We start from the raw sequence: 26,228 nt of genomic DNA on the forward strand, positions 1-26,228 counted from the left end.
ACTCTGTCTCATCAGTTGAGGAATGGATGTAAGCGACAACATCAAACGTGAAAGTTATGTGCTTACCATTACAATAGATCTGTGTTGTCTGCTTCCATCCTTCCACAACTTCTTTGCCGACCTTCTCCCTTCCTTTTTTTATCCTTCTCACTCATTCCTGGAATGACCATACTAAGCCTATGTAAGACAGCTGGTTCCTTTCTACCTTATCTATTCTAAGTTATAGTTGCATACACTGGGAAGTATCCATTTCTGTAGTATTGTGGGCAAACTTGATCTCTTTGTGGGAGACTGTTGGTAAGGGGAGGAGCTGCAGCACTGGTTCTGAAGTTTGTGAGTGGTCAGAGTTGGACCTGAAGAGCCATCCATTGTGGAAGGATGGAAGCAGACAACACAGATCTATAATTACATAACTTTCATTTTCTTGCCTCGTTGGTATTCCTGACATTGTGTTCCAGTGCCAGACCAAGCTTTTTCAATGAAGTTGACGTACAGATTTGTGGATAACGTGTGGATTTTCCCTGAGGGAGACTTAGTCATCAGCATATCATGGGTTTCATGCTGCATTGCATTTTCTCGCCAGAGACTTTTTTTGTTTTACTTGCTGTCACTTCGAACATGAGACTTTTGAGGTCTTTGTGCATGGTGAATTTCTGGATTTTTGGAGCCTCACTCAACAAACTATTATTTTCTTGTATACTGACTGCTGCATTCTTTTGGCTTAGTGAACTTTGATTTCGATTTTGACTTTGTCATTTTTCCTGACACATTTCTAGCTTGCTAGCTAGCAGAGTTGTCTGTAGCAAACTATTCTGACTCATTTTCTTGTATTTTTTATTTTAATTTGCCTGTTGAGCTTAGGTGAATCTGCTCATAAAGAGCTTACTATCATATACTTCCAGCATGATAATAATTAATAGTTTTGCATCCAAGCTCACAACCAAAGTCATTTTGAACTTGTTACAATACTATAAATGTTTATTTAATCCACTGCATGTTTGTATTTTTTTCTTAATCTTTGTATTTTTTAACATTTGCGGTTTTACCGAATAATGTGTGTATTGGGAAAACATTCCAGAGTTTTACAAAGATAACAGGAGAATCTGTCTGTCTTGTCATTATATCATATTATCATTAACAGAAATGGCCACCTGTTCATAACTTCTGTCAGTGATATGTGAAATAATTCTAGGTATTAAAGTTCTAGAATATAGGAATTCCTTATTTTTCTCAAATGTTCCCCTACAACTTTATATTTGAAGTGTATAGAATTGCAGTTCATTAGGTTTTACTTCATAGTGCTTATTAATGTGTGCAGTGTGTTCTTGTGATATAATATTTCTGTTCCTGTTCTAACTTAAATTTATTATAATAATAAGCCATTGGTATGTTACATGAATAGGTTTAGCTAAAACTTCGTATAATGATAGCGAAGCTACTTGTTTCATTGATGTGAAAGTTCAGAGTAACCCTCAAAGCTTTTCTCACTACATTGGCAGCATTATGATGAGAGCTATATTTCCCCAACCATTGATCACAGATCTTTTTAATTTATTACTTTTTTTAAAGTTTTCCCAAGTGATAATATTGAGTTGGCTTTGGTCCTAAACATCATAACTTTGGGTTTATTAACACAATCACTGATTTGTAAGGCTTATACCATTTGGAAAATGAATTTAAGACTTTTTTTGAAATTTGACAATATCCTTCTGATAGCTTGTTATTACTTTCAGTTTGGAATGTTCTGCAAATGTTGCATCCAATAACCATCTATTACTAGATGAGAAAATAACATACTAAACACATCTCCAAGCCCTACAAGAAACCCTCATCCATGTAGTAGATGAGCCCTTAATGTGACACTTTCATAATTAGGCAACTGATTATTTGCTTGCTTAGCCATATGTGGACTGATCTGAAGTATATTCAACCTTTCTCTTATTTTACCTTGAGGAGTGTTGTCACATACCTTAGCCATCGGAATATACTGAAGATGCAGGATCCATGTGCATATTTATGTAATCATCCCCGAAAAGGTTAGCAGAATAAGACCTAACTCCAACAAATCCATACTGATATATATCCAGCCCTTCAAGCCCATTTAGGGGGGAAAAAAGCAATAATATCAGATGAGATGTTCAGAATATTTCTTCACAATGTTGTTAAGCTAATTGGTCTATATTGGTATGGCTTAAGCTTTTTTTCTCTCTCTTTAAAATTGTCACATTGTCTGGCAGAGTCTAGTGCTGAAATGCATAACCATGCTTGAATGATTGTGTGTAAGTGATACAGAACTGACCAGGGATGCTATATACTCTTAATTCTGTAATGTCTTTTAACTTTACAGAGTGTATAAAGCACACCCGTTTTTCTAAAAGAGGGGGGGTAATAATTACAGTCATATTCTTCATTTCTGCTATGTTCTTTTTGGGTCCTGTATGACTGAAATAGTGAAACAAATGTTTCACTGTAATTGATACAACCACAGCATCCATAAGTTATCAAATGAGTCTTTTTTTCTTTCTTGTTGCCATATTTGAAAAACAGGAACAGGCCCCCTCTTCACAAGTAAAACCGATGATTTTATTAAACTTTAAGTGCGATAAATTACAGTACACTTTTCGTCAAGTACATGTGCTTGACTTCCTCAGAAGCTTGAAAACAGTGAATAACAAAGTTACAACAATTATATACTAATAATATGTCAAAATAAAATGTCAATTGACATCTGATACTGTTTGCATAGTAAAGCCAACTCCAGCCCATGTTTATCGAAAAGCTCAATTAAAGCGGTGTGAAAGGGGGATCCCTCCACTAGTCCGGCAGGAAACTGCCAGTGCCTTAGACCTTTAGGCACTACCTTAAGTCTGATGCATTCACGAAAGTATGCAACTTCGAGTTGCAGCTTTCTGACTTTAAACAGTTTTTCGTCAAAAACATTGAGACTAGTTGATAAATCGGGGCTTACCTCATTCTCGTTCATTTGACTGGCATTAAGTGTTGCTTCACCAAATGAAAACTCTCTGTGTACCCAAACATCCAGAGAGGGTACCATGAAAGTGAGCCCGTTTGCCCACGGACGTCCAATTCCTTGGAACCCCGTCGATGTAGCAGGTTCACCCCTGTTGGATTTTGATCGATGCAGTTCATTAGTCCCGGTGCCATTGGTCTCCGTGTTGCCTTCGGGTCCACGATTGCTTTGTTCGTAGAGTATGAATGGGACTTGCATATTTTTCACCACGCAAGTCTTTCAATCTAACTCAATGGGTACTTTCATTTTAATAAATACTAAAACCAAGATAAAAATCCTCCGAAATATTTGTTTAAACAGCAACCGGACTCTTGACCAGTGAGTTATCCATTATCATTAGGTTGCACTACTCCTTTCATTATTTTATTATATTGTACTAACTTGTTGGGCTGGTTGTATTTCTAATTCCATACTTGTGTGGAACACACAAAAGGGGTTGTGATTAGAAAAAACTATGTTACCATGGTAACTAAGCTAAAACCACGGTGAAGTACACAGCCTACCAATTAATCTAATTAAATTATTTAGTATATAATTGTTGTAACTTTGTTGTTCACTGTTTTCAAGCTTCTGAGGAAGTCAAGCACATGTACTTGACGAAAAGTGTACTGTAATTTATCGCACTTAAAGTTTAATAAAATCATCGGTTTTACTTGTGAAGAGGGGGCCTGTTCCTGTTTTTCATTTATTGGCTGTCTGTCTACAACATTTCCTTGTTGCCATATTTAACAAAATGATTTCTGTCATTTTTCAACACCATGGCCAAGTATAGCTGATAAGAAGTCTTTGTCTTAGAAATGGTAATTTTCATGCGTTTAGTAGTCCTGCTACATCATTTCAAGCTGAGTGAGATACTTTAACAAGCATTGGAATCTGCTTTTTCTTGTTTTACATTTTCTTATATCACAATTTTTATTTATTTATTTTTATTTTATTTTACATTTGTTGACCGGGCTAGTCTAGCTGGATATATGTCCATTTTCAGTAGAGGCCCAGGGAGATAAGCTCCAAAGTTCAATTACAGTACATATCTACAGAAGTACATATATGAGATCAACTACATTAATCATAACTAAAACGGTATTAGCTAAAAAGTGGTTACAGGTATATAGGGTATATAACACAAAATATTGACTAAACATAATACAATTTATCATGAGGCTGCAATTAACTGTTCAGAAAGATTGATAATAAAACACATAATATAATTCTAGATATAAGAAGGGGAAAAAAGGAAAGTAAGACTGGAATAGAAGTTAAGTAAGAAAATTCTAATCGTGAAGACTGGAACTTTTATGAGAGTATACTAATAGGTAAGGCTAGGTAGTAGAGGTAGAATGGTAGTTGAATTCTGATGTGATTGTTACTGAGCTGAGACAGTGAGGTAGAAACAGGTAGCTAGAGCATATAAGGTGGGGTTGAAACAAGTAGTGAGAGCATGTAGGTTAGTCAGGTTTAGTACAGGGGCACATCCAATGTGTTTTAAGGAAGAGCTTAAGTTTATTTTTGAACAAGGAAATAGAGGGAAGTGTTGAAAGTTCAGTGGGGAGTAAGTTCCAGATTTTCCCAACAGTATTAGTGAAGAGAGAGTCTCCAGCTCTGTTGTTTGATTTGTTAATATTTATGAGGATATACAACAAATTCTTCAGGTTGGACCTGTTCTTATACACAAAACTTGGTGTATCCCCTACCACCTCTCTAACCACTGGGTCCACAGTCAGCACCTCCCACTATGATCTAATGACGTCTTTAACACTGCCCACGTCCTTAGTGTAAAAAGGGGGAGCCTGACATTACCATTTTCCATTGTAACTATAGGGTGCTCTGCTTCTACCTGATCAAAGGCTATTTCCTTAGGATCTGAGAAATAGGGGGTAGCCACATCCCTTCTTAAAGTGGAGCTATTCCCATCTCGATCTCATCATCCTTATAAGCCCTAGACTTGAATCTCTCACATAGTTTCTCTAGTTCAGTTTCAAAGCCTTCCTGTGAGGGGTTATAACGAGAAGTCCTCATGGCTTGACCTCTAATCACATTTTTAAACACATATCCTGGGTGCATGCTATATCTGTGCAATAAAGCATTCCGATAGCATGATTTCCTAAACACTCCAGTCTTTAGCATTCCATTCGTTATTCTCTCTACATACACATCCAAGTAAGAGATCCAAGTATCTAAAAACTCATACGTGAACTTCAAAACACTGGATAGACCATTCCTTTGATCAAAAAATAAAGCCAGTTCACCAATGGTCCCCATCCAGATAAAAAAGAGGTCATCCACAAACCGTCTATAGAAGGAAACCCTCTCACGAAACTCAACCAATTTAAACAAACAATCCTCCTCCTCCCAGGCAGCCATGTAAAGGTTGGCGTAGCTATTGGCACAAGAAGTGCCCATAGCTATGCCATCCCTTTGCATATACTCGGATGTGTATGTATGTTGCATCCAGGTAGAAAGAGGTCATTGTCTCCCTGTACTCTTCCCTCATTAGGCCAGTCATCAAGTACACTGCCCCATTTGGCATGTACCTCAGTAGACACCTGCAACAACTATAGAGGCTGCAAAAGTACCTCACAAAGAGGATCATTGGCCTTAAACACCTGTCCTATATGGACAGGCTCAAGAAACTCCAGCTATTCTCTGTCTCATATCACCTACTTAGAGGCGATCTCTCCTTGACTTACAAAGCCATGTCTGACCCAGCTCTGTTAGAAATGCTGCAGCTAAAGAAATCTTAATCCCTCCACACCACATATTCCATAGACCTCAGCCTCATTACCACAATCAACAGAACATACTGGAGGGACAGGTTCATAACCCAGAGACTGCCCATGCTATGGAATGGACTTCCCATGCATGTCAAGCAGAGCACCTCACTGGACTTCTTCAAGAGAAATCTTGATGAGTGGATGGGAAATAGAAAATTCACCCCGGGGATCACTGCAGTAGCTCTACTTGACAGAGGCACTAGGAACTAAGGTCAGATGGCACAATGCCAGGGTAATCCTATGGGCTAGGCTTGTAAAGGCCCCAGGGCCATTAGCCTAGAACACACCTATGAACCTGTTAACCTATGAAAAGTAAAGCAGTAAATGGCCAGACAGAAGCTTTGGAGTTTGATAGCAAAGTCCACATGTGCAGCCACAGCAATTATGTTGGCAAACATGACCAAAACAGGCAAACGTATACGGTTTTTGATGCACGTATTGAGAAAAGCCAGGATTATTGCAGCTAACACATAATACTTTGCCCTAGAGCAGTGCCATTAGAAAAAAAAATATTACACTCACCAATTAATAACTTGCTAAGTCCATGACATTAATAATAATAATAATAATAATAATAATAATAATAATAATAATAATAATAATAATAACCCCCGAAACACTATAAGCCTTGCCTGACTCCACTATTACTCTTGACAAGCCTGTAGTTTACCCCCAATTTCCCCTGTTCCTATTCTGTGACAAAGGTACCACACCTGACATATTTTATTGCTCAGGCATGGCTGCACTAAATTTGCAATTTGTTGTAGATCTGTGCCTCGAGTCTGCTATCTCAGCAGTCTGATTTCTGAGAACTATGGGAAGTAGCCATGTGGTCCTTCTGGTTTTATGCTCATTAAGAGGAATCAGTGTAGTCTCCACCCCCCCCCCATAAGAGCACCTGTGCATTGCTATCCACATGGGTCACTGTCATGCACTCAGCAGTAGAACAGAGAACAGCTACAAGTGTGTAGTTAGCTAGCTCCATTGAGATGCCAACTCTTGGAAACTATAATACATATAATTGTTTACATAACATGTCTCTCTCCCTCTCACACCCCATTAGTTGCTGTTCGGATACCAAATTTAAACCAATCTTTCAGTCACAGGGTGGCTAGGACCTATTCTAGCATTCAGAATGTGACAAATGTAGATATAATTGGCTCACCAGGTAGCAGACAGATACCCTTGGTGCTAGAATATCAAAAGCCTGTGGGTTGTATTCCCATATCAAGCACATTGATTATTTTTTGCAGTACTGATTATTCACTCCTGAGTGTGCCATGTTTTGGCAATGATGCTACACAAACATGTCATCGGCTTCACTTGATGGAAGCTTAGGTGGGTCTAAGAGATCCCATGGCATTTACCAAACAAGAGTAGGGGACAATTTCCAGTGCCCTGGCCAGATTTTCTGTAGTCAGTATGAATACTGCCTCAAGCCTGTGCTGAAAAGACAGCATTGGGCCAGTAGGATAACCCTGATTAGCAGAGTAAGTATAACAGAATGCATTAAGCAGAACTACTACTTCTGCTCATGGGCTGAGAATGGTATACATATACTATGAAAGACTGTCATCCACCTGTAGCACATCTTAGGGATGTTGGATGAAAACATGAGTACACAGTGACAACCACAAGACACCATTACAATAGCTGGGGCCAAACTTGGGGAGAAAAACCCTATGAAAGACATTAACAATATCTGCACCACAATAAGCTGCCTTTCAAATATCTTAAAAACACAAACCATGTTCCTTCTCTGCTTTCAAGTATAGAATTCATTGTAAGCCACAGAGAAAATCAGCCTCCATTTATGCTTTACTGTTCCTACATTCAAAACCTTGCAAAAAAGAAATGCCGGTTGCACTATTTTATGTTTCTGGGACCACATTTCATTAAAATTCCAAAATACCTCCCCAGCCCAATATTCCTTATATCTGTAGTTAAAAACAACTGAATACAAATCTACCATTTCACGCACATGACATAAACCATACACCCCATCACCTCTACCAATTATGCATAGTATATTACAAATGTTACCATCTCCCGAATGAATGCTCCCAGATGTTTTTCTGTTTACATTATTGTTTTTGGGTCCAAATCGTTTGACAAGGTTAATTATGCTCCCATAAAAAGGTTTGGCTTGCTTTAATGTTCCTTTCCCCACTCATGCCTAACCCCCCCCAAATGAAATGAACTTTACATAATTGAATGCACATGCTTGATGACAGTCGTCTTCTTTTGGCTTTTCCCGGTTAGGGGTCGCCACAGCGGATCACCTGTCCGCTCATGATTGGCAGTGGGGTTTTTACAGTGTCGAGTTGCCAGCCTGTCGCCCAACCTTCCACAGAAGGCACACACACACACACACACACACACACACACACACACACACACACACACACACACACACACACATACACTCACACCTATGGCCAAGTTAGAGTGTCCAGTCCACCTACAACATGTCTTTGGGATGTGGGAGGAAACCGGAGCACCCGGAGGAAACCCACGCGACCACAGGGAGGACATGCAGACTCCACACAGAAGGCACCCCAGCTGAGGATCGAAGCAGAGAACCTCTTGCTATGAGGCGGCAACGCTAACCTCTGCACCACTGCAGCTGCCCTACATGCTTGATGACAGCATTATTTAGTATTAATTTTTATCTTTAAAAACAGTGAATACATTTACATATTGGACCCATTTCAGAGTTTCACTACATCTACACAACTATTTAATCTTCAACTTTTTAACAAATGTTAATTTGATAGTCTTTACAACTATTTAAAATTTATTCAGTTCCTGTGTGTAATGAATTATATTATTACACCAGCAATCAATAAATCCTAGGCTTTGAGCAACACAAATCTCAACAAAAAAAATTACAGTAATAAATACTATCCCATATAGGAGGGCTTAAGACAAAATCTTATTGGTTAGTGAGATTAATTCACATTAAATAAGATCTCAGAAAACCTACATAAACAAAGGGAGACACTGCACACTCCACACAGAAGGAACTTAAGCCAAGATGAGTACAGGCAGCAAGTTTCATCGGTTTGTTTATTATTATGTAAGCAATTATTAACCCAGTGATAATCAAAGTAACTCATACTCTACATAGAAACAACATGCGGCAGTAACTAAACAGCATGAAACAAAAGCAGGGTCAACATATTCGGAAAAAAAAAAAACAAGCAAATGGTGATTCTTTTGCAATGCAAATAATGTTACTGTACAATCAGCACATAACCCATACTGGTTTGCAAAGCAGAAATCAACTACATTATGATCACCAAGCTATCAGACGTAAAATTTATTCTTACATCTTGAAACCCTTTTCCATAACTCTCAACCTTCCATCTCCAAACTGAGGAATAGTAGCCCACATAATGTAGAACAAATGGGCAAAAGAACAAATGGGCAAAATATGGAACACATACTAACAGCTCGCTAACAACTTCAACTAGCAAGGTCATAGAATGGTTAAAATATGCTAATTTGAGTTATAAAAACATCACTTAAATGACTGATGCCAGAAACATGGCCTCAAGCTGAATGCCAAAGAATGCATCATCATCACCTTTGGGGAAAGTGACGTCCCCACATACTATCACATCAATAAAAAAGTCCTAAGAACACAATCAGTAGTGAGGGATTTGGGCAGCCAGGTTGATAGCAACCTGATTTTTGTCCATCATTTTGCTTGTGGTGTACATAAAGCTTTCTATGTGGCCCACCTCATTAGTAAGGGTTTCTCATCCAGGCACAAAGAGGTCATAACATCCCTGTACTCTTCCCTTTTAAGATCAGTTATAGAGTACAAAACCCTCTTCGATATGTACCTCGCAAAGCACATGCAGCAGCTGGAGAGAGCACAGAGGTTCCTCACCAGGAGAATCCAGGGCCTCAAACATCTACCCTACACAGATAGGCTAAAAGCCCTGACCCTCTACTCAGTGTCATTCAGATGCCTCAGAGGTGACCTCTGTCTGGCATACAAAGCAATCTCAGATCCCACCTTGATGGGACTGCTGTCTATCTGCAAGCCAAGTTCACTTGAGTAACCCATACGCATGACCTCAACCTGGTCTGTGATATCAATAGGACTTGTTGGCAGGACAGATTTGTGTCCCAGAGATGCCCCCATCTGTGGAATAGAGTCCCTCTCCATGTCAGGCAGAGTACCTCATTATCCCTTTTTAAGCGCAACCTGGATAACTGGATGGGAACAGAAAATATACACCAGGGATTCCACATGTGTCCCTGCTGGACAGGGGCGTTGGGTGATGACTTGTCTAAACATGGGCTAAACTCTTGGCTAGGCTTATAAGGGCCTCAGGACCATGGGCTAAACTCTTTTCTAGGCTTATAAGGGCCTCAGAAGCAATAGCCTAGTAACCTCCTATGATCCTATGATGACCACAGATAGGTGTAATGGTCTCTCAGGGTATATCACTGGCAACCAGCTAGTTAAACTAGAAAAAGATGAATAAATCTGATCTAGTAAATAATTCACCAAATACAACCTAACCTCAAATGCATACAGTGAATATGCAGGGTTTGGGTCTCTAAGTTGGACCACATACTTACCACATACTGTGCTGAATATTTGACCTGACACCCCATTGTCCCATTCTCACAACTCTTTCTGTGAACACCAGTGTCTTCCATTGACCCTTATTCATGGTAATTGCATTTCAAGCATTATTTGAAACACACACTCACACACAAACAATACCTAGGGAAGGTAGAATTTTTCAATTCAACAGTTTTTGGATTGGCATGGTGGACTGCCACCACTCTAGATTTTTGGGCCACAGAGACTCACCAGATACCACGCCCCTTGTTATCAGTAGCCAGATAGTGGTACAAAATATAAATGTTAATATGCAGAGAGGTCAGGGCAATTACAGGCAAATTCCAACAGTTTGGCAACATGTGGTTTTAAATGCTACTCTCTTCTCAATAAATACTAAATCTAAATATTGGCCAGAAAAATGTTAAAATTGAGGAATTTACAACTTCACTTAGAAAATAAAGGAGTTAGACCGTGCTAATCAAAATGAAATATGCAAAGATAAATGCATTTAGACAAGCAGCGTAAAAATATTTAATTAAAGAAGAACTTTAACTGTGCAAGTTGAATACTCTGCATGGCAGTATATCAAGGAATGCAAAAGATCTGACTCCTCAGTTACTACCAAACTGTACACCCATATTACAGAACCACAACTTACATAGATAGTGACTACACAAAGTCTTTACAGATCAGACTTTTCAAGCTGATGAGGCGATAGTTGCCCAGGTCAGTAGTAGCACCACCTTTGTGCAAAGGGATGACAATGGCAGTTCTCCACTCTTCTGGAATGAAGCCTGTAGTGAGTTTGTGGTTGAATAGGGTGCTCAATGGCGAAGCAACTTCTTCCTAGAGATGGTGAAGAATACAGCCTAGCTGTGTTCTTTGCCTTGGAGAGGGCCTTTAAACACTTGATCTACAGAGATGTGAGGTGTGGGACAAGGTTCGGGGATGTCGACTGGGCCTTTGGGGGGCAATAAGGGGGTGAAGTTTGCACTGAACCTATAAGTCAGCATATACTTAAATAATCTCAACAGCAACTTGCCAGACAATCTTATGTAGTTACTAGTGTAACAAGCACGGAAGCTATCCGTTCATCATCATTCACTTTTTACTGCAAGTACCACATTAGTGGCCTATACAGTACAGGAAGCCACTTCCTTACATAAGCATACCATCTGTATCTGCTGTTACCAAACACAGAGGCAGTCACTTACCCATTGCTTCTCCAGTTGCACCACTCCACCCTCTAGTCACTTTCGTATCCAGAGCAACAAACTGACAAACACTCTACCCTTCTCAAACTGCAAGCTGCATCAACTTACACTATATAAAAAATATGAAAACAAAAACTCACTACTTTCTTGATCCAAACTTTCCATGTAGTATCTGAAATTGGCCATAGACAATACAGCCTATCCTGCACCCATATTAACAGATCTACCTGGGGAGGCCCTTGTCTCATCCCTTTGGGAAAAATCATACATTTTCCCGCTACATAAGGTTGGAAACTTCAGTGATTTCTCAAAATTTAGGCCAACTGCAATGTTGTTGCCTTTGTCCAAAATCACAGCAAATGTATACGCAGACAGTTACTTCATCTAGTCTCAACTAATCATATCCCATGATACAGTATGCAACCCACAAAAATGCCCAACCCTGAAAAGAATAATGGATATTTATATTCCCAAGACAAACTTCGTTAATGTTCACACTTCCAATAACTTAGCAGCAGATGCCCTTTACTCAACATACATCACTAAAATATGACACTCAATCCCACTCTTACTAAGGTTAAATAAAAACCTTCTCATCTTAAAAACTGATCTTAATTCCTATTGGAGTGTTGGCTTTGCTGGCTTTGCTCTTGCTCAACCCTCAGATAACCGCTCACGTACTAAATATTATTCCTAACTGACATCTGTTAATTAAGCTATTATAAAATGTTTTAGCATCATATGATTACACAAAAGTACTTGTAAACAACCCTACCCCATCTCCAATATTTCTGTATGAAGCTACTTATGCTCACTAAATTTAACAACTTTTAATCCTCTTGATTCACTCTCTATCTTAAAACTCTTGCTTAACCTAAACAATCTGTTTCTAATCCTGTTGCTGATCTTTTATTTCCTTTCACCCATAATCTTTTCTCTCTATGTCCTTGACACTTACCACTAGCAGGAAATAAGACAAACATAATACCATGTATTCCACTACCACTTTTTCATGTGAACGCAGTATGTAATCACTACCAAATCTTCCACTTTTTTTCTGTTGTGCTAAACTATACCTGCCCAGTCTTACCCTTCCTAGACTGAACACAACCCAGTAATAAATTCAACATACACATTTTTAATCTCTCTTACATAAACAGTTAACTTTTCTGTTTATTGTTGTAATGTTATTATTGTAATTCTCTTATGATTTTTTATTTGTTTATTACTTATAAACACTACTCGATTCTATACAATTTTTGTACATGTACACAACCATGGTAACGCTGCATTTAATGCAGTTCATTACAGATTTGTGTGATATTTTATAGTCTTTGTAGAGCTGTTCTTCACGGGGCTTCACTGAAAAGTTTTTTCCTGCCCAGTCAGACCTCACCAGTAAACAAATACAAATAAATAAAAAAATAAAACAAGCAAATAACGACTTTATTCTGCAGTGCATTCTGCGATGTATCTCACAATATAGTCCTGCCACTGCTACAGCATCATTCCCGTTTTACAGTTGCTACAAATGACCTTTATAATACATAAGTACGTATACACACACACACACACACACACACACACACACACACACACACACACTCACTCACTCACTCTAATCAATTAGCTGATGTGTTTTTTCGTAAGTGGGAGGACATGTAATACCTAATGAAAAACAGGAAAAGAAATCATATGGACTTAGAAATTCTAGGAACATGCTTCACCCACTAAACCACAGAGATGTGCAGCAGAAATCTTATCCACTGACCCATCACGTCAGCCATTTATAAATATTTTTTTGATATTATATCAAACTGACAGGTGAAATCTTCAGCTTCAGTGATGATGCTTCTAATTGGTGACAGTGAACAAATCATGTATTCAGTGTATCACTGTACAGCCTGCAATGAAAAGGTCAGAGAGTTCTTTAGAACACTGATCTTTTCTCAGACTTCTCCCTGGGGCAACCAACAAGAACAATCTTAACAAAAACAGAAGTTTGCTGTCCTGTACCTCATGCGATTAAGACAGCAAACTTACACCGAAAGTTCAAAGCAAGAATCTGATATTGTTAAACCTCGTTCATTCCTTACGCATGGGTATCGGTTCCGAGCTTGGAACCGAAACGGCCATTTTCCAAGGTTGCGTCAGCTTCAAACTCTTGAGCTAAACTCTTGCCCACAAACCCCCTCTCCCTTTTACCTCAGATTTCATTTGCCGCGTTGCCATCCGGTCGTGTCAAGCTACTTCTCTTGAGCTAAGTACAGTCAATTGTTGTTTAATTGCTTTACAAATTTCTTTTCTATCAGAAAAGTTGATATTTTATTGTATCTTACCCTATCGCATCTAGCGTTCATAATTTCCTCAGGTTTTTCTGTTTTTTTTACTTACTACTTTTATCGCAAGGTATTTTCTCTTTACCATCGTTGGTAATTTTTTTCCCTTTTCTCTCTCATACCTTCGGGTACTCTCTTGTACCATTGTTGGTATTTTCTTTTTTTTTTTATTATTGATTAATATGGCAGATAAAAAAGGTAGTCCAGGGTTTAAGCAGTGTTCTGATTGTGGACACAAACTGCCTACGTCTGATGCACACTCTTTGTGTGTTTATTGTTTGGGAGTTTCCCATTTATCTGTTGAACCACCTTGTACTATTTGTGAGAACTTTTCTAATAGAACTTTGTTAGAAAGGAAAAACAAGGTGATACGGAAGGGACTTCTAAAATCTCCCTTTTCAGAGGCTATTTCTGGGTCAGAGGTCTCAACCCCTCCTAAAGCCCATAAGAAAATTAATGTTTCTACTAAGGCTAAATCCTTGCCTTCGTCCCCGGCTGGGGACTCTCACCAACCAAAACCTAAAAAGGCTAAATTTCCGGCTCTGGAGCTCTCTGTCAGCCCCAGTGCTTTTGGTGCCTAGACCTTCGGCACTGAGGCCTTCAGCTCCATTAGTAATTTTGGCTCCGTCCTCTCCTGCAGCCTTCTATATATCGGCACCAAGGGGCTCCTCAGTTCAGACCATTACCACTGTATCGGCACCGACCGTTCAGTCAGGGCAGACCTTGACCACGTCGGCTCCAAGATCTTTCTCAGAACTGAGGCCTTTATTGTTGACTCCAGTTTTGTCAGTTCCAGCTTCGGCACTGACTCCCACTTCGGCACCGACAACCACTTCGGCACCAATCCCTGTGTCGGTGCAGACAATGACCTCGGCACTGATGACTACTTCGGTGCATACAACCATAGTCCAGTCTTTCTCGGCACCATTGTCCTCGGTGCAGTCAGATGAGATGGGCACCGAGTCTGCCTCTTCTGTGGACAGGCCTGTTTCTCCCTCAGTCTCCGTGAGGTCCACTAGAAGCCTTTCTGAACATGATGTGTTGCATCTTGTGGACCAGGTACTCTTGGCCAGAGGAATTCCACCCCTCAGGAACTATCCTTCCTTGGGAGGTGATCACCCATCTCCAAAGACCCCTTCTTATTCTCCTCTTTCATTGCCTTTGAAGTCCATGGATATAGCACAGTCTTCCCCTTCTGCGGTTCCCTTTATGGATCTCACTAAGGAACCGCAGTTGCCTTCGTGGCAGGAAATTTTTGCTATGACTCAGGATGTCAGCTGTGACACTCATAGCTTGCTGCTCCACAGCCATCCAGCCAGTTAGGGGAGGGGTGACCCCTGCCCTTGACATACACTCCTCTTCAGGTGGACCAGCCTTCTAACTGATGGAGAAGGCTTTTGCTGCTGCTGCTGGCGATACCGGACTGTCTATACCTCCACCCTCCTCTGGTACACTGGTTCCACAAGTCGCATCTAGCGGACTCCGAGTGCAAGGGCTGCAGGACATATTCCCTCAGGAGTCCCTTTTTCCACTGTCTTCTCCAGCTTCTCCTGCTGAGGAGGTCTACCGGAAAAGTTCATGTAAGAAGAAGCACATGGACTCCACAGAGGAGTCCCTGACTGAAGACACAGATTTCGATGAGGAGGAAGGATCCCCTCGGTCACCCTCTGAGGTATCCTTTGGCGATATCCTGGAAATCCTGAAACAGAGAGGTGACTGGCAGTCCTCTAATTCAACCTCTGAGGAATATGTGTTCCTACAGGCCTTTCGCGCCCGGCCCCCTACCTCCTGGGTTACTCCACCTGCCAATGAACTTGTCCGGCTCATCGTGCAGAGTGCTTGGAAGGCCCCTGATACCATCGAAGCTTTTCCCTGGAGGCCAGATAAGATCTTGTCCACTCCTGCTTTAGATCTCCATTGGTCCAAAGGTCTTCCTGTGGATGCTTTGGTGGTGGCGGCCGCAGCAAAAAAGGATCTGGCAGAAGAAGAAAGCCAGACTGTCCATCCGCCTAACAAAGAGTCCCAGGCCCTGGACAGGGTAGTGAAGCGCACCTTTGCTTGAGTGGCCTTTGCTATCAGGTCCCTGAATTATATGGCAAATTTCACCAGGCTAAAAAGGGATCTGGTTTCTGAGCTCTCTGAAACCTTGGTTGGTGCTGTGTCTGATGAGGTCCATGACAAAGTGGCCTCTCAGCTGGCCATCATTGAATCTATATTTAACTCATCTATGTGACTTATATCTCACGCATCAGAAGGAGCAGCTAGAGCAGCGGGTTCAGCTGCGGTCTTGAGACGACATGCTGGATGGGCTTGTGCAACTTCCCGGAACCCTTTAAGTCTTCTTTTCTTAATGCCCCCATTGAGCCCTCCTCGCTCTTTGCGCCCAAAGTTAAAAGCACACTGGCCAGATGTGAACAGAACGGTAAGACCCTTTCTGCTGTAGGTGTCTGTTATTCTTCCCCTCAACGTGCTTTCTCCCAAAACCAAAAGAGTGGGAAGATATGGTTCAAGAAATCTTAGGGTCCTTTCCATGACACACAGGCCGAGTTCTCCCCCAGAGGCACAGGGGGAAACTCACAGGGAAGACGCTCCTTTCGGGGCAGAGGGGGACCACGTAACCAGGGTTCCAGGGATTCTTTCCCTGGTCAATCCTACCAGCGCTCCTAAAGAGCGGCCCAACTCCTTTCCCCTGGAGGTGGTTGGGGGACGTTTCTCCTTGTACCCTTCTGCCTGGCCAACCATCACCACTGATTCCTGGGTACAAAGGATCATAAGCAGAGGTTATCATATCCCCTTCGATCTTTGTCCCATCCCTTCAAAAAATCTTCCCGATGTTCCACACAGTCAAAGGGAAGAAGCAGCACTAGAGATAGAAAAGCTGCTAAGAAAAAGAGTCATCCAAATAGTCCCTCCAGACCAGATAGGATCCAGATTCTACTCAAGACTATTTCTGGTGCCAAAGACTGGAGACCAATTTTGGATCTCAGTGTATTGAACAAGTTTGTGAGAGTACAAAAATTCCGGATGGTCACAATACAGTCTATCCTGCTGCGTTTGGAAAAAGATGATTGGATGTGCTCTATAGATCTTCAAGATGCGTACTACCACATAAAGGTGGACAGGCCATCAAGAAGATTTCTGCACTTCCATGCAGCAGCCATTCACTACCAGTTCAGAGTACTGCCCTTCAGACTCTCTACAGCTCCCAGAGTGTTCACAAAGTGCATGGCAGTTGTCACAGCTCACTTGCGACTTCAAGGATTCCAGGTGTTTCCATACCTAAAAGACTGACTCATTTCCGCCCCCACCAGACATCTACTGGAAAAAGCCCTGGCATACTCTCTCCTCGCTGCTCGAAGGCTAGGCATAACCGTAAACTGGCAGAAATCCAATCTCACCCCATTTCAGTCGACAGAATTCATAGGAGTTATCTTGGACACAATAAACTGCAGAGCTGCTATTCCAGAGCACGGAATGCTAAGGATAAAGCAACAACTAATTCCAATCCTTTCAAAGGAAAAATCCACGGCTCACTCGGTTCTATAGCTGTTGGGTTCCATGGCAGTCTCCATCACCATTGTTCCCCTGGCCAGGTTTCACATGAGGCTTCTACAATGGCTACTGCTCACCCATTGGTATCCTTCTTTAGCATCCTCTTTCAGCCATGATTCAAGTAACCCACAGGTGCAAACAGGATTTAAACTGGTGGATTACACACAATCTCTCACAATGTTCTCGCCCCTTCTTCCCCCAGCAACCCAAGGCCACAGTGACCACAGATGCCTCCCTGATGGGGTGGGGGGGGGCTATGTCAGGGACAGACAGTCCAAGGCACTTGGTCCCAACTGGAGGCCCACCTGCATATAAATGTTCTAGAGCTGAGGGCGGTGCTTCTGGCATTGCAAGCATTCCATCCCCTGCTGCCTTCTGGGACAATTGCTATTCTGTCAGACAACATGGCGGTGGTCTGGTATATCAACAAGCAAGGTGGAACCAAATCTTACCCCCTTTGTCGAGAGGCCATGAGGATGTGGCAATGGGCAATGGCTACCAACCATTTTCTTCTAGCAACGCACATTCCCGGGAGTTCCAACATGATAGCAGACAGACTCAGCAGGTGCATTCTTCAACCTCACGAGTAGTCCCTGAATCCCTTAATAGCGGCGGAGATCTTCCACCACTGGGGCCGTCTTTGCTGCGACCTGTTTGTATCCCCGACCAACTACAAATGCAGTAACTACTTCGCCCTGATTCCCCCTCCAGGACAGTCACCCAGGGGCGCTGTAGTCCACGATTGGCCCTCGGGTCTTCTTTACGCATTTCCACCCTTTCCCCTCATTCCACAGTTTCTGTAGAAAGCCCGGCGGTTGAAGAGCAAGGTGATCCTCATAACACCATATTGGTCTCGACAGATTTGGTTCCCCTTCCTTTGGCCTCACCTACTAGATCGACCATGGATTCTCCATCCAACCCCAGAGCTGATCTCACACCCACAGAACCTGATTCATCCCAACCTGAACAGCCTGAAGCTAACGGCTTGGCTACTCCAATTCCCCTGATTGCCAGGCAGAATGATCTTTCTTTACCAGTACGTGATATTCTCATTGCTTCTCATAAGTCTTCCACTAGAATTACTTATCTGAGCAAGTGGAAAAGATTTACCTGTTGGCTGAAAGATAAACAAGTAGACCCCTTTTCAGCACCAGTGTCGTTAATACTAGACTATCTGGCCGACCTGTTTCAATCGGGTCTATCGGCCTCTACCATTAGAGTTCATTTGGCTTCATTTTCTAATTTTCATGAGGGTGTCCAAGATTCCTCTCTTATGTCCCATAAATTGTGCAAGACCATCATAAAAGGTGTGAATCATCTGAAGCCACCTTTTAAAGAATCTATTCAACCATGGGATTTATCTTTATTTCTACAAGCTCTGACAATGGCACCTTTCGAACCAGCCTCTTCTTGCGACCTCAAGTATTTGTCATGGAAAACCTTGTTTTTGGTCGCTATTACTTCTGCCAGACGTATTTCTGAACTTCAAGCTTTATGTATTGAGAGTCCATACTTGATTTTTCATAGAGATAGAGTGTCTCTGAGAACTAATCTGTCATTTCTGCCTAAAGGGATCTCTGAAATGTCCATTAATCAAGCCATTGAATTGCCAGTTTTCTTTCCCAATCATTTAAACAGAGGAGAGTATTGCCTGCATACCCTAGAAATACACAGGCAAATCCATTTTTACTTAAACAGTACTAAACTCTTTCGTAAATCTGACCAGTTATTTTTAGCCTTTTCTGGACCTAGATTAGGATCTGCTGTTGCTAAGGTCACATTAGCTAGATGGTTGAAGGACTGTGTGACCTTTATTTATACACAACGTAATATCTCGTTGCCTACTACCATGAAAGCTCATTCAACAAGGACGGTGGCAACTTCTGCTGCCTTCCATGCCAGAGCTTCTTTACATGACATATGTGCAGCTGCAACTTGGGGTACGCCTCATACCTTCATCAATCATTACAAATTGGATTTGGTCTCCTGAGGAAGAGCATCCTTTGGTTCAGTGGTGCTCAGGAATGTCCTTCCATGAGAGCCTCCCAGGAATAGAGGTAGCTGGGGACTCTGTCCCATGCGTAAGGAATGAACGAGAATTAACAATATCAGATAAAGAAGTTATGTCTTACCATAACGTTCCATCTGTATTGTTGATCCTCGTTCAGTCATTACGACCCTCCCTCCCTCCTTCTCCCTCCTGTGGTTTCTAGTGGATCTCACCATCCGGTTCTCTTAGGTTATTTGACCAGAGGTAGCTTCTACCTTCTTTAACTTGCAAACTCAATCTGAAGTAACAGGGAGAGGGGGTTTGGGGGTAAGAGTTTAGCTCGACAGTTTGAAGCTGACGCGAGTTTGGAAAATGGCCGGCTCGGTTTCGAGCTCGGAACCGATACCCATGCGTAATGACTGAACGAGGATCAACAATACAGATGGAACATTATGGTAAGACATAACTTCTTTTCTTTAACATGAATGACTGACCTTCTGAATTCAAGGATTATAAATAAATTCAGTTTTAGATGCATACAAAATATACATACAAGACAAAATATATGCTAAACATCTTGCCTATGCTAAAGTTTACTACTTTATCACACATCACATCAACTGAAAACTACGAGAATTCCACAGCCTACACCGTAAGCTCATGACCAAAACATATCCACTACTGCTTCACAAATAAAAAGAATGTACATTTCAAAGCTCCTTTACTGATTAAAACTACACCACACATCACTGTGGTCAATAAACAAGACAATGTGACATAAACAAACTTGCTAAACAGACATCAGCACTTCCCTTTGCTGAATAATCTAGAGCAGGCACATTTCACCTCTTCTAAACAACTACCTAAAACAAAGTAATGGTTACTGAATAAGGCAAGTAAACTTCCTAATCACTGATCAACAAATGCAGTTCCATTTGCTGGAGTCTGCACGCATATCATCACAACTCCCTCTGTAACAATCACAGATCCAAACGCTTCTCCAAGGTGAAAATTGCATTTTACCAACTTTCAGACCAAAGGCAAATAAGGACATGGAGGGAGGGGGCTATCAGTGACAGAAACCATGAAAAGTGGATTGGAATGCAAAACATTGCTTCAAGTGGAGAGAGACACACATGCTCCATACCCATCAAACTTAGATAGAAGAGTGGACACAAATTACTCACAGACTGATCGGTAGCCTAAAGTGGCATTCTTTTGAAACTTGGGCTGGGGCATGGCACAGCACGCAACTACGGCACCAGCAAGACTGGGTTATGACATCCAGACAAACCATTAAATGCATACTACAACAGACACAAAGTGTTTAGAAGAATAAAACAACAACAAAACAAATCCAATCTAACAGCCGAACTCAAAGGACACCTTGGCATGTGACTACAACACAGTCAGTATCTATCCAACAGTATTTTTTTTATAATCCACTCCATATAATAAACGTATCATTCCTGTGGGCTGATGGGCCATATAAACCTGTGTACATCTGAATGAGGTGTCACCCTGGTGGTGAGTCCTTCCAACAGTTGTTTTATTTGTAACTTCTACTGTAGTAGTCCTTTTCTGGGCAATATACTGCAAGAAGGTATCATACTTAAATGTCTGTATTATTTTCATCCTTCAGCATTTAGTTCTAGATTTAGTTCTCAGGTCTAGACTGACCAGAATTTTATCGAGACTTAGTTTGAATCTAATGTGTAAATGTAAGCATTCTTTAGATGAAATCTAAGGCTCTTATGTTGTAGTGGCAGAAGAGAATTTAATCCTGAATTCTGCTTTTCTTGACCAAGGATGAGCTGGGATATAGTATGTATAGATGGGTCTACCTGAAAACACTGACACGCCAAAACACCGACAACAAAATAACCGACACGACAAAACCGAAAAAAAAGTTCAAAAATACGAAACTTCACATGCCCGACAAACCACAATTCCGACATTCAACAAAACAAATACCTTTCCCGGAAAACACACACACAACACAAGCACACCAGAAACCTTACAACCTAACCCTAACTTACTTAATCCGCCCCTAACCCTTAAGTCTGTCACTATCACACATTTACCTTACCCACACCCTAACCCTAACTCACTTAACCCGGCCCTAAACCTAAAGTCCGTCACTATCGCACACTTACCTGACCCGCACCCTACCCTAACGTCCGTCACTATCGCACACTTACCTTACCCACACGCTGACCCTAACGTCCTTCCCTACCGCACACTTACCTTAACATGTCGGTGTTCCCAGCGTCAGGATACTCAACTTTCGATCTTCTCCGTTGTCGATCTTCCGGTGTCGGTGTTCTCGTTGTCGGCATTGTGCACTTTTGGCGTTTTCAGGTAGACCCGTATAGATACATTTCAGACATAACAGAATAACCACTGTGTTTTAGAAGTCTTTTACCCATAGCAAAATGTCTGATATGAGCAAAGCTTGCTTTGTTGTAGAGTGAACCACAAAGTAAGCAAAGCTGTTTTTGTTTCTTGTTCTACCAGTAGGCAATGTGAACAACAAAACGCTAATACGTGCAGCTAATTTTATTTAGATTATTGATAACTGACTTTTCTTCCTTATGAACAATAGCATGTAATGTTCATCTTTCTAGTGCATTATGTTGGACCTTTAGGTTCTAGTTTCTTCACCCAACCAATAAAGTGTTACTCTATTTTGTATTTGTACATCATGACACTTCATAGCTAAAGTGCCACAATGGAACCCCCCCCCCCCATTATACCAGTTTTGTGAGTGGTTTCTTAATAAAAAGCTTTGAAAACTTGATATGAAGAATACTGCCCGTATCATTCTGGTGTATCCCTTGATGTTGTCACCATTAGGATAGCATGAGGGAGTATCCATAGGCTTTAATAGCTGACACCCTGGATGCACCCTTGATATACCTCTCATGATTTCACGGAAGTTCAGCTGAATTTCTCTGACATTAACATGGGAAGAGTATTTTTTAAGTGTTTTTAAATGGTTGTCTGTAAAAAGGAATGATTGGTGGAAAATGTAGTATAGCACTGGAGGCACCATGTGCCATGGTGCATAATGTACATCTGAAGTACTGAAGATATGCTTTAAAAGAACTGCCTGAAATTAATTTGAGGGACATGATTTTCAAAAATTACTTAATTTTTGCTTTTGTTTTTCTTTCTTCCATCTGCAGTATCAGATCCTTGGAATTTTGGTTCAACTACCTATATAACCATGAAGGTAAGACGTTTGAATTTCTGCTTATTATGTTTGACTCAGTGTCTGCTGTTTTATCTGTCTCTGTATTTTGTTGACTAGGTGATTTATTTTCTCAAGCAAAGTCATCCTAAACACTGTGGTAGAGTACTCTAGACAGATCCCTGAAATTCTGAGATCATGTCTACCAGATTTAAGTCAGTTTACCTGAAATTACTTTAGGTATTTGTTGTGTTAGAAGGGAAATGCAAGTTTAAGTATAATATCAAAAATGTATTATTTTCTAACTAAAAATTGACGTATCTACTATTTATATTTGGCCATGTAAGAGAGCATCTGCCCAGCACACTACCATCCTACAATGCCCTCATTCAAAACTATATTCTGCTGAACACTCCTCCGTACTAGCTCCAAAAGTTTGACCTGAGACACACACACACACACACACACACACACACACACACACACACACACACACACACACACACACACACACACACACAATCCATTGCCTGTTTCCCAAGTTTCAGTCAGAGCTAAAAGTCATCTTATTGAAGCAGAAACAGTGTAAATGCATCCACAATAATGAATTAGCAAAGACCTTTCCCTCTGCCAAATACTCCATCCACTACAACATGAGTGTATTTCTGCTCTTCCTCCCTCTAATCACATGCACCCACTACTTTCTCTCTGACTCTTACACACTTTTAATTTAACCCCTTTTCCTTCCTCAGTTCTTTCCTGCTGTCTTTTCCCTTCCATCTCCTTCACATCATCCCCTTCTACTGTATTTCTCCTCTTTCACAGCTGTACATGGTACAGACATTTATTACACTGATATTCTAAGAATGCATACTCTGTTTTGCCAAAGATTCTATTATACTATTAAGTGTACTGTTTTGTTGTCTCTTTGTATCTCTTAGCTGAACCTGAACCTTGTCAAGAAGAGTCAGTGTTCAAACCCAGTCAACAAGTTAAATTAATAAATAAGAAAATAAGTAAAGCCATCTACAAACATAATCATTTAGTCCAATAAAGCTGTGACTAGGACTTTGATGAAAAGTGAAAACACTATGAGACCACTACTGAACATTGTTAGACACATACTTTGAAGGTTCTTACTTCATTTGAGTAAGTCTTCTGGGAGGGAGGACGTTACTTATTTCTTACTTTGAAGGATATGGAGGAGGTTTATGTTAAAATCTTCAATTAGTACTATGTCTTTACCAAAAGAAAACGACTGGAAAACAACAAACCGAACTTTAATGATAACACAAATGGTTGCACAAAACTTTAAAATGTTAACCTAGGTTTCGTCCCAACCTTAAGGACTTCATCAGAACAATAAAACATAACTCAACTTTCCCTTATATACACCCACCCATTAATCAATAATTCAATTAAAAACTTAAAGAAACAACACTAATTAATGTAAAACCATTTAAGTTACATATAGATATAACAGTTAAACACATATAAAACATTGTAATATCCAAATTTAATAAAATTAATTACTGATGCTATTTCTTACCTACCTAAAATGTGTTTTAATTTGAATATAGGAGCAATACTGACATTATCATGTACACCAGGAAAATTTAGGTAATTTAGTACCAGCCGGCAATTGGGTAACTTCAAATATGGGAGATGTAGTACCTGTAAGTACATCATGGAAACAGGGCATCGTATTAGGGTTCATGATTGCCGCATATCCATTCAGGGACATTTTAATTGCCACAGTCGGAATGTGGTATATTTAGCTAAGTGTGGTGCATGTCTTGCATTTTATATAGGAAAAACTTGTAGGCACCTTAGGGAGCAAGTGAATGAACATCTGTTGGACATCAGACATGTCAGAACGACTAATGCCCTTGTTAGACACATTGGGCAATATTCGGGACAAAGTTTTAAATTTTGTGTAATTCAGCAGCTCAGTTAAGATATCCAGGGAAGGACATTAGATGTACATTTAGACATCTGCGAATTAAAATGGCAATTAAGGTTAGATGCCCTAAATTTTCCTCGTATAAATGATAATGTTAGTATTGCTCCTATATTAAAATTAAAACACATTTTAGGTAGGAAATAGCATAAGTATTAATTTTATTAAATTTGGATATTACAATGTTTTATATGTGTTTAACTATTATATCTATATGTAACTTAAATGGTTTTACATTAATTAGTGTTGTTTCTTTAACTTTTTAATTGAATTATTGATTAATGGATGGGTGTATATAAGGGAATGCTGAGTTGTGTGTTATTGTTCTGATGAAGTCCTTAAGGTTGGGACGAAGCCTAGGTTAACATTTTAAAGTTTTGTGCTACCATTTGTGTTATCATTAAAGTTTGGTTTGCTGTTCTCCAGTCGTTTTCTTTTGGTTTAGTTTTGTCCGGTTACCAGTTTGAGTACTATGTCTTTAATTGGTCTAATGGAATGTACTTATCGCTATAAAAGGCTTCTGATTTCGGTAGGGTTGCTAGAGGGGTTGGCAGTAATTAGTGCCATTATATTGCGTGTAACTTTACTGCTAGCTAGTTGAGGTCGTGGTCTTTGGTGGAGATGTTTTTGAATTAGTAAGGTCACTCTTAAGCTGGGTTGATTAGAAGTAGTGATGGTTGAGAAGGTAAGAACAGTAGGAAGGAAAGTGGTGGCTTTAGTTAGGGATAGATGTTTTGACCAATAATTCTGATACAGTGAGTATGTTTGAGTCTGTGGAATTGAGGACGCTTTTCTGTTTGTTTCGGTTTATTCAGTAGATTGCCAGCAGTGATTATGGCAGTGGATAGGCTTGTGTGATTTGTATGGGGATTTTGTGGTTGCAGTGTTGCTGAGAACTGAGGGTGCCCTGGGTTGGGTTCCTTGCTCTCTAGTATATTTTTATTTTATTTATTTATTTTACATTTGTTTACCAGGATAGTCCGACTGGACTGGGTCCATTTACACTGGAGGACCGATGAGAAAAGCACCACATATATTAACAGAAATACTAGAATTTAAGGGTCTATGTTAAATATTCGAACATCCAAAATGTCGAACATTACATGGTCAAGACCAAATGTTCGACATTTGGATGTTCGAATATCAAAAGAAAAAAAGAAAAAAACAAAAACACACTTTAACAGTGTGAGCAGGGGGGGGGTAAGCCCCACCATGCACCCCCCACACACCCCTACTTATATATACCAACTCCGAGACCGCATATCAGTGCAGAAAAGGGAAATTCTCCCTATCTGCACAGTACGGCACCGTTGAAAGTCAGTCGTCGAACACTTGCAATTTTGAACGTTTCGTCTCGACCATGTAACGTTCGAAATTGTGAGCGTTTGAAGAATTGACATAGACCCGAATTTAATACATAATAGTAAAAACTGATAATAACACATTGTAACAGCAAAATCCAGCTAATAAGACAGAAATATAAAACAGATAGGATACAACTCAGCAGTTAAACAGACAAAATACATTTTAGCTTTGAGAGTCATTACATATATCATGTTAAAATGAAGTAGCTATATTAAAGAGATAAAA

The 26,228-nt window shown here is 40.4% G+C and overlaps 1 protein-coding gene across 2 annotated transcripts in view; it reads left to right on the forward strand.

Moving 5' to 3' along the window:
• Nucleotides 1-26,228, forward strand: part of RUSC2 (RUN and SH3 domain containing 2) — a 1,272,067-nt gene that overhangs the window by 959,498 nt on the left and 286,341 nt on the right. For both annotated transcript variants that reach the window (XM_044076729.1, XM_044076738.1), the window contains one exon: nucleotides 22,674-22,720. In XM_044076729.1, the coding sequence (XP_043932664.1) occupies nucleotides 22,674-22,720 (47 nt within the window). The remainder of the gene's footprint in view (nucleotides 1-22,673; nucleotides 22,721-26,228) is intronic.

Source organism: Protopterus annectens, chromosome 1.part1 (assembly GCF_019279795.1).
Source record: "Protopterus annectens isolate FY-2018-M chromosome 1.part1, PAN1.0, whole genome shotgun sequence".
Lineage (NCBI taxonomy): Eukaryota > Metazoa > Chordata > Ceratodontiformes > Protopteridae > Protopterus > Protopterus annectens.